Genomic DNA, 10,882 nt, shown 5'->3' with positions numbered 1-10,882 from the left:
AGAAAAACTAGTGCATTTACAACACAATTAATTTTGGCAACATTTTAATTGGGTTCCCTTGGGAGCCATTAGGTATTGGAGGAATACAGAATTTTAACTTGCATGAAGAAAAGGGGAAGATTGATGAAATAATGATCATTTGCTTGATAATTTTTTCAAATTATTCTTCTAATTATTATTATTTTTTAAATTTCAAAATATTAAGGGGGTACAGATAGTTTTGGTTACATGGATCGCTTTTGTAATGCTTGAATCACGGCTATAACTGTGCCCATCACACAAATAGTGTTAATTTTGCCTATTAGGTAGGTTTTCGCCCATCCCCTTCTCCTCCCTCTCCCCTGCTTGATATCCACAGAATTTACTTCCCTCTCTGCACATGTGTGCCCATCGATGAGTTCCAATTTAATAGCAAGTATACGTGGTGTTCATTTTTGCATTCTTTAAATACTTTGCTTAGGATAATGGTCTCTAGTTCCATCCAAAGTGTTGCAAAAGCCATTAATTCATCCTTTTTTGTGGCTGAATACATGAAATAGTACTCCATGGTGTGCATATACCACATTTTGTCATTCCACTCATGAACTGATGAGCACTTGGGTTGATTCCACATCTTTGTAATTGTGAATTATGCTGCAATAAACACTTGAGTGCAGGTGTCTTTTTGATAAAATGACTTCTGAAGATGGCTGACCAGAGACATTAGCTGCCAAATTATCTCATAAGCTTCTAATTATTATTTTAAATGAAGAAAGACTCACCTTGACTCTCTAGTAAATTTCTATGAAAAAAAAATGAATTACATTGGAATGTAGAGTATTTGAGGCCTAAAAGAAATCCTAACTAGAGATTCTATGGTACAACAAAAGAAGAAGAAATAGTTTCACTGGATAGAGATGAGATTCTGTGGGGAAGAATGTGTAGTTTTAGTTGAGTAACTTAGTAAAAATTACAGTTTTCTTAAAATAAATATATGGCATTTGTGGATTTAGAAAGAATAGATAAAATGTGTGACCCAAGATTGGGTATTTTATGGTTTAATTTTAGTTAGGTCATTAAGCACAATGTATTCCAGGCTTCATTTAATGGCAGCATGGGAATGCCAGCCATGTGGTCCATGCTCTACTATGACAATCAGAGCTAAAACATAATCTGTTACTTTTAATAATAAGGGGCATTTGTAGGGCTGGAAGTCATGATTACGGTATACAACACTCTCAGATTATCAGGCAGTGGTAAAGACTGTATAGCTTGAGTCTATCTGGAGAAGCTATCTAACTCTATACCAATATCAGTCACAGAATCTCTGACCTTTGTATAGTGGATATACCTAATAATATTCAACTAAATTTTATTTATTTATTTTGCTTTCTTTTCTTTTCTTTTACGTATTTATAAATAGCTTATAACTTTACAAAGGAAAGAAACTTCTCAGTGGAGTAATAGACATTGGCACTCTTTAAATGTCAATAGACTATTCTGTGATCCAATAGGTTTATCTTTATTTTTTTTATGTTTCATGCCCAAATTTCAGGCTTTATTTCAATCTTTTTAAACTAACAAATGATAATTGATTATTCTTATGAAAATAAGAGTCTTATACAAAATAATAGTCTTACAGAACAATAGGGCCAGTGAATGTTTCAGGGGAGAGTTACAATTAAGGAGAGTTACAATTAATTTTTTTTTACAATGAAGGAAAATGTTAAAAATTCATTATAATATTCTAGACCTGGGCCAAATAAGATGTCAGGATTGTCTCTAGGGTTTTACATTTTCTACTGACTGAAAATATAGAAAGTCTGATCATAAAATCATTACTTTTTATTCATTATGTAATTAGTTTTTGATATTTATTATGTGTTGAACTCACCCTTAGGTTCTAGGAATATAGTCATGATAAAAATAACTGTTTGTATAGTTTTTTACATATTCTGGAATAGTGTTAGAAGGCTACATTATTTGTGAAATCTCAGAATCCCTTCTCCACATCCCATGCAAACAATTTTCCCACACACACCAACTTATTATTCTCTGCTTTGATATGAAAACATATCTATATATCCCATTTACACTAGTTATTTTGAGACATATTTAGTTGCTATTTAATCCAGGATCTCCACAAAACATATAAATAATCTAAATTAAATGAAAATTGGGATGATTTAATGGTCATTATATGCTAGACACTTCTTGAACAAAGATTTTCAAGTATTTAATGTTTCTTTGGGAGACATAAAGTTTTAAAATAAAGCTGTAACAAAAGTATTAAAGGTACATAATTAAGCAATATGGAGTGCATATGAAGAAAGATGCTATTAAAGTGTAGCAGTTGTTTTAAGTTCAAAGTATATCATATTAAATTGTCAATGATCAAAGCTGAGAACTTGAATAAATATCATAAATATGCTTATGTTTTAATGCAAAGTTTGTTATAATATTACTTATGTGAAGTTATCTGCAGGTCAAAATATTATTTAAAAATGTACATTTAGGAGAATATGTTATTTAGGAAAGACAAATGGGAAATTGATTTAATGTCTATGCAGAAAAAATAAATTGAGGAATAGGGTGAATACAATTTTAGTCGATCTATATATAGTCCTTTTTGTTCTGAATTTTGAGTACACAGGGTAGTGCCAACAGTATTAAGTCTTTAGAAATCTTAGTAGGCAATTATTTTTTAAAAAGCCATAATTTAAATTTAAATGATAAAAACTTAAAATTAAATAGATTATACTTAAAATTAATATAATACCTATTCAAAAGTCATTAATTATCAGCTTTAATAATGGTAAATTTATAGGGAAAAGAGTTAATAGATTGAAATACAATTCTATTTGTCAAACTGTTCAAATTGCAAAAATAGGTTGCTTATGGACATAAGTTTGGCAAAAATCAACAAAAGCATTCTATGATCTATTGGGTATATGAAATTTACATTAAAGTTTATAATGTCTGTGAGTTTGTTTGTTTTTTTTTTTTTTGGATGATGGGTTGCTAAACATTTAGCAGCATATCTTTTCTTTTTGCCCATAAACATTGAAGGATTTGGAATTTACTGAGTAACACATTGCTTGAGTCGTATCCCCATCAATAGATGCAAAGCAAACTCAGATTTACATAGAATCTCCAAAGCAACTACTGGAAAAATGAAAAGTTTTGTAATGCAAAGAGAGAAACAAAAGCATAATTCTTGAATAGCTGGGACATTGGGCTCTATGATGTCTAAGAGTGTCTAGTATCCTTCCCAATTCTAACTGAAATCATTATCAATGTAGCAAAACACTTTCTACAATCAGATGTCATAAATATTTTTAGTAATACATACAGATGAAAATATTATATGGCTTTTTAAAAGACATTTAGACATTCGTACTCTCAGATCGAATGTGTTAGTTTTCACCTGCTTTTGATTGTGTGTAGCCTTGTTTCTATAAACACCTGTTGGGAGAATTCATTTTTTAAATTGGAAGAAAAGAGAACCCAACAACTGACAGTTCCAATATTAAGGAAAAGTGTTCTCCTAGTAAATTAAATGATTTCATGTGTTTGTGCACTGGAAGAAGACAGGAAAGAAGCAAATAGATGAATACTAAACAAAGTTTTATTTTTGTAAGTGTATAATTAAGAACATCTTACAGGAGAGACTTATGTCAAGGTGTGGACAATGTAAACATGCTTAATCCTACATCTTTCAACATCCACAAAAATAACAATTTTTCTAAAGGAGTGAAACCATATAACTACTAGAAAACAATTTAGGGTATCATCAGTGTACCAGAAATTTTGAGAGCTACCTAGGAAATAGAATGCATAGGGCTTTAAATTGATGGAAATATCAAAAAAGAGAAAATTGGATTTTGGGAAACCAAAGGCAAGCCAGATTCTTTCCAAGGGAGCCTCATATGAGCTCTGGGTTCAGCATCAGCAAATTCACTAAAAGGAATGATTTATGGCACAACCATCGGTGTAGTTCATTAAGGATACCTTGTGGTGAGAATATTGGGGCTGACAGAGATATCACAACCAGACTTGCAGTGATTCTAGAATTTGGATCAAAAAAGCATTAAGCAACATATGTTACATTATTAAAGAATGAAATTCATAATGAAGATATATAAAGAATGAAATTCATAATGAAGATATATATATATAATGAAGCACAGGTCAACGTTTATAATGCAAAAACCAAAGGAAATACAAGGAGAAATAGAAGCATACTAGAGGTAAGGGACTTTAACTTACAGCAGAGCTTATCTTAGTACTCTGTGATTGTGCACTGGGATAAATAATTTTTCAGAATTGTTTGATGAGAACATTTATTTAGTTTTTTGCTTGGTGCCTAAAGAGAAAAAGTCCTTCGATGATTGTTTAAAACTAAGTTCTGACATTCTTGTTAAATGTCATTCTCATGTGTGTAACATCAAGTCACTCATACTGAGAATATTTTCAAGTCATGTTAATATAAAAGGGTAACTGAGCCAAATAGGTCAAAATGGAATAAATGAAGAATAAAACCTGAAGAAAAAAGAAGTTGCATGTGACATTGGATGGAGAAACAGAACGATGTTAGTATAATATTACAGTTAACTTTCCATTTAAAGTTCAGGATCTAAATTTCTTTATTATTAAAATTTATTTGAGAAGCATTTTTTGACCAAGTTCTTAAAGGATTGTTTTACCTGCTGGTTCCTTAGGGAGTAAATAAAAGGATTTAGCATTGGAGCAACAGAGGTATTGAGCACTGCTATACCCTTGGTCAAAGCTACTCCTTCTTTTGCTGAAGTTTTGACATACATGAAAATGCAGCTTCCATAAGAAATGGAGACAACAATCATGTGTGAAGAACAAGTGGAAAAGGCCTTTTTTCTTTGCTCAGCAGAGGGAATTCTCAGAATTGTCTTCAGGATAAATACATAGGAAAGAATCACTAATGTTAAGGTTACCATGAGAGTGAATACTGCCAAGAAAAATCCCATGAGCTCTAGGAGTGCTGTGTCTGTGCAGGAGATCAGTAGCATAGGAGAGGAGTCACAGGTAAAGTGGTCAATGACATTAGAGTCACAGAAATCCAGTTGAAGCCCCATGATGACAGGGGGAAAGATAATGAGAAATCCAGCCAGCCAAGAACTAATTACAAGCTGGATGCAGACTCTGCTGTTCATTATTGTTGTGTAATGCAATGGCTTACAGATAGCTACGTAACGATCATAGGACATAGCAGTCAAAAGGAAAAATTCTGTTGAACCAAGGAGTATGAAGAAAAATACCTGGGCCATGCAAGAATTATAGGAAATGGTCATATCTCCTGTTACAATGCTGACCAGAAATCTAGGAATACAAACTGTTGTGAATGAGATTTCTAGAAAAGAGAAATTCCTAAGGAAGAAATACATGGGTGTTTTGAGGTGTGAATCTATCAGAGTGAGGGTGATAATTGTCAGGTTTCCAGTTATACTCAGTATATATGTGAAAAATAGAAATATAAAAATCAAAACATTTAGCTTTGGGTCATCTGTTAATCCCAGAAGAATGAACTGGTTCTCAAATGTCTGATTTTTCATTTCTTATTGTTGACTTCTGCCACATCTATAATAGAAAACGAGAAACAATGATTTATTGAGTACAGGGTTACATTTTATCACATGTGCTGGATTAAGAAACATATAAGGCCTATAATAAAACAAACTAGACACCAAATTGTACTGAATTCTGAAAATGTATGTTAACCATTCACACAAAAAAAAATCTGCCTGGTATTTGCCTTGTAGATCACTAGTCATTTAATATTGAGTGAGGTATTTGATAGGTCTAATAAATGCACCTGTATGATAAAAATATACTTACCAAATGTGTTTTATTTTTTAAAAAAATTGATCTTATGTGTGTGAAAGCTAGGCAAAAACTTTCAACTGTAAAATATTCTTTTATTTTTATTAAGATACTATAGCAATGACCACATGTTCTGATTTTCTGAAAATAAAATATTTGACACATTTTTAGAGTTGTTGTTCACAATTTTTTAAGATATTTAATGTTATTCTTGCATATAGAGAGAAGTAACAACTTAACAAATGAATCAGAACCATCAAAACTAACATTTATATTATCCTAAGGAAAGAAACACACAATTTTTTAAAGTTTTACAAACTTTCCGAAGTTTTTCCTCTCTGAATTAAATAATTTATCATTTTATAAAAGATGTTCTAACAGCCAAAGTTAAAGACCTAGGTTATAAATTGATTAGAAAATGGAAAAAATCAATGAGGCAAAAAATGGAAAACATACTTACAATTATATAATCCCATGTGGTAGCAGTTTGACTGCTCAAGCCCAAGTGCTGTGTTGCTTTACTTTATTGAGTGTCAAGGCTTGACGTTTTACTTTTGGAACATTCCATAGTCTTCCCAACCTATTTCTGCCTTTATTTTCTTAACATATCAACATACTTATTATGTAGTGAGTAGGCAAAATTTGGCAAGATGATCCTGGTTATATACAGTAAAATGGAACATATTGTAGGACTGAATCCAATAGAAGATTCTGGTTTCTATTCCTGAAATGGGAGAGGCCCTGACAGGGAGGTGACACAGTCCCATTTGCTGTTAGAAGGTGCCACAAGCAGACTATAGCAGAGTATCCAAGAATTCCTGCAAGTGGTGATCCAAGAAAGAGTTGGTGACACCCTGCCAAATCTGTGTGTCCCAGTCAGTGGGATAAGTCTGAAACTCAGGTAGTATTGCAAAATTTTTCATTGAGTAACACTGTCACTGGTACTAATTTATTGTTTAGGAATAAAGCTAGAGGCTGTGGAAATGGGAAAGGGCAGCAGCAAAATGGACAGTTTGCACTGTTTACAGTCCAGGAATTCAGACCAGAGATCAAGATTTCCTGGAATGTGAATACGAGAGAGAGAGAGAGAGAGAGAGAGAGAGAGAGAGAAGAGAGAGGAGAGGAGAGGAGAGGAGAGAAAGAAGAGAAGAGAGAGAGAAGAGAGGAGAGGGGAGGGGAGAGGAGAGGAGAGGAGAGGAGAGGGGAGGGGAGGGGAGAGGAGAGGAGAGGAGAGGAGAAGAAAAAAGGGAGGGAGCAAGAGGGAAGGGAGGGAAGAAGGAAGAAAAGGAAAGAAAGAGGAAAGAAAGAAAATCTGAGATCTTTGTTAGAATCCGAGAAATACTTACAGTGGAACATGTGAATAGAGAAGATGAAGTTGTATATTTTCGTAGTTAATTAAGTGAAGCTCTTAGTTCATACGAAGGAAAGGGCCCAAATCATGAGTGAGAATAAAGAAACAACAGCTATGGAGAGGACACGAGCTACATGGCATATGAATGAAAGTGGTTGGAAGTGTACAAGGAATATGCCAAGTTGTACAAGGCAAGGCCAGGCATTTAGTATCTCATTTCCCCCCAAATTTTCATAAAAATAACAAAGTCCTGACTCTGGATGCTAGGAAAACCTACCAATATTTTATTTTACTTGTGTCTCAGTAACTCTTGTGAAAGAAATATGGGTTGTCATTTTTTTAATTTGGTCTTTACCTTCCAGCAAGAAAACTCATTTTTAAAAATATGCTCTCCAAAAGAAACAGACTGATATTAATCTGCTTTTCCCCCCCTCCTTCAAAATATTCACAGGAGAGTCTTGTGGAAAACAGAATTAAAATGTCTCTGGAGAGAGATGGTAGTGGTTACTGAATTGTGAAGTTAAATGGAATAATTTTAATTAGGTATCATTTAGAAATGATTTTTTAACATTGAACATCAGAGAGGTATACAATTCAAACAACAATAATGAGGAAATAATAGTCTTATTATCTTGGAGTTCATATTGTCAATATTATTTTAACCTGAGATAAATATTTCCCAAGATAATAAGATCCAATAACACAAAAACATGTGAAGAAGTAGAAAATAGCAAGAGGAAAGGGCCACAAAGATATGAAATGTGCTATTCAAATGTTTTATTCGTTAATAAAATCATATCGAGCACTCATTTTAGGCAAAATATGGGTAATAGGAATATCATTTAGATACAGTAAAAATTGAGAGAGTATAATATGCACATAAAACTCATAAAACTGATTATCTAAAGAACTCCTTAGGTATTGTTTCTTACACATCAGAAAATAAAGCAAGCAAAGATTATGTACCATTTTGTCGTATTTGTCTAATATTTCCTATTAGACAATTTTGGGTCAGGTACTTGATTTTCAACTACTGAAGTGTTTGATTCTCACTTTTTGTCTTCTTATAGTATGTTTTTTATGGGTGCTGGATTGAAATTATTTTTGTAATTATGTTTGTATTTACCTGGACTTGTTATGGCAGGTGAATCTGTAAGACTGGGGTGATTTACACTGATTGTCTTATTTCAAGAGAACTTTCCACAAATGGCAGTATTTTTTTAAGCAAAATAATGCATTTCTTTCTTTTCTGATATTCTGTAAATGTTATATTCAGGATATTTCAGTTTCAGGAGTGCCCCCCACCCTTTTTTTTTTTTTTTTAACTTTCACCATCTAGCTTCCAGTAAAATATCTTTTTTCCAGGATACCTAGCAGGTAGAATTTAAGGTATTCCCCCTGATCTTCAACTCATAATGTTCACAGCCTTGTATAATCTCTTCTCCATGAGTGTGGGCAGGGCCGTAGTTTACTTCTAACCAATGCATATTGCCATATTGCAAGGTGGCAGAGATGATGTTATTTCACTCTCATGATTGTGATATATTATAAAAGACTCTTGCTGGCTAATTTTCTATTGTGTTTTTCTCCATTGCTGGCTTTTAAGAAATAAGATTGCATGAATTCTGCAGTTATAAAATATGTTATTTTGCTGACAACATAAGTAATTTTGGAAGTGGACCCACCCTCAGTCAATCCTTCAGATAAAAATCCACCCCTCAAGACACCTTGACTGCAGCTTCGCAGAACACCCAGTGAAACAGTGCCCAGGTTTCTGACTTACAGAAACTGTAAGACCACACGAGTGCCTTTTTTTGAGGTGCTAAGTTTGTAGTAATTTATTACACAGCATAGAAAACTAGTACAAGGTACCTAACTCTGCCTCAGAAGTTATGCCTTTTTAGAGAAAGGCAGATCACATCTTGTAAACTTTTTAATCCCTTTTCTTTGGCGTCCTTAGTAATTGGCAATCTGATTCCAACCAAATTCGTTATTTTTCCATCTAGTAACAGCAAAGAGATGAAACTTCAAAGAGATGAAACTTCATTGATGTTATCAGTTTTTATTTATTTTTATTTTTTCACATTTAACTTTCCTCTAATCACAAAATTCCTGCATTACTTCTTGCTTTGGTGCGTGGTCTTGGAGATGACTTTTCTAGTCATCTAGTGATTCTCAGGGCTTGGGCTATGTGTAATCTTATTTATTCTTCTTTGTAATCTATTGTTTTTAGAAGATGTGTGGAAGGATTTATATTTAGGAAACCACAATTTTCCCAAAAGAAACTAGGACTTGAAAAAGCATTTTCCCCCATCTCTTCATCTAGAAAGATGGTAGGAAAGAAGTAGATTAGTAAATACATGGTACGTAGTAAAGGTTTCTCTTTTGATTCTCACCCCAATAAAAACTTCTACCCATATAAAATCTTAAGAAAAACAACTTTAGAAGGAGCAGCATACTCTAATGTAGTAACTATCTCTCAGACAATGAAAACAAGTTCACTTTACACCAAAGGGAAGGGCAAATTGTCATCACTTCTATTCTTTTTTTTTATTTCAGCATATTATGGGGGTACAAAAGTTTAGGTTACGTATATTGCCCTGTCGCCCCCCCCCCCCACCCCCCTGAGTCCGAGCTTCAGCCGTGTCCATTCCCCAGACAGTGTGCATCGCACTCAGTATGTACGTATACACCCATCCCCTCCACCCTTCACTTCTATTCTTTGGGCAATATTCATTGCCCTTGTAGCTCAGTGAAAAATCTCTGTCTAATATCCTGCAGAATGATGTTTAAGTTGTAAAATAAATAAAATAGTTAGAAATGGAGAGGGGTAGCAGAGCAAGGAAAACATGAATACTTGCTACTGTACTGTTTTCCTGCAATTGTTTATCAGGCCATCATTGCTATACTATTGAAGGTTCTTTATGGTGTCCTCATTAATAAACAACGTCAACATTTCAATTGCTTAAAACAAAATTATTTCTCCTTTCTAACACATGTCAAGTGCAGGTTGGCTAAAGACTCTCTTTCACATCTTGCTTCATTCAGGGCTCAAGTTAATATAATTTAAATATCATCAGTAACCGTCAGGAATAAAATAAGGTAGAAAATAATTTAGAGGCTACTATATAATTCCATTTGCACGTGACACACTATTTCTGCTTATATTTCATGGCCTAAAGTAGTCAATTAGACAGATCTATAATAATGAATATAAAGAAATAAAATCATGCCAAAGTCAAAAATATGTTGTTATTGATTATCTTTCAGCCCCAAACCCAGCATTTACTACTTAGCTCTGTGATGTTGGGAATCAGACACTGCAAATTATGTTACCCAGTCTCTTTAGCTATCGGGTTGCTGATAGGCACTGACAATGAGGCACTACAGGAAAATTAGAACATGGGAGAAAGGAAGGGAAATTATTATTTTTTTTTTCCTTTTTTTCCCTTGGTCTGAGTATCTGTTTGATGGCCCTAGCAGTGGCAGTTGATTTCATAGAGACAGTTGGTCCCAAGCTTCAGCTTATTTCATCATCCTCAGATGTGTAAGCAGCAACGGGCAGTGCCCCCTTTTGAGATAAGACACTAACTCCGTGAGGCCCTTCCACTGAGTTCCCAGGAACAGAAGGAATCCATACAGTATCACATCCTCGTAAGAGCACCAATTCCATCTAGGATTTACTCTGAGCTCCTG

General features: G+C 33.7%; 1 protein-coding gene across 1 annotated transcript; it reads right to left on the bottom strand.

Annotated features, from left to right (window-relative positions):
- Nucleotides 1-4,631: 4,631 nt before the first annotated feature.
- On the bottom strand, nt 4,632-5,567 carry LOC138396741 (olfactory receptor 6C76-like). The gene has a single exon (XM_069490379.1). The coding sequence runs from the start codon at nt 5,565-5,567 to the stop codon at nt 4,632-4,634; it is 936 nt and encodes a 311-aa protein (XP_069346480.1).
- Nucleotides 5,568-10,882: the final 5,315 nt, after the last annotated feature.

The sequence above is a fragment of the Eulemur rufifrons genome, chromosome 16 (assembly GCF_041146395.1).
Source record: "Eulemur rufifrons isolate Redbay chromosome 16, OSU_ERuf_1, whole genome shotgun sequence".
NCBI lineage: Eukaryota > Metazoa > Chordata > Mammalia > Primates > Lemuridae > Eulemur > Eulemur rufifrons.
Note: the sequence above shows the minus strand (reverse complement) of the source record. Positions and strands in the feature narration are given on the sequence as shown.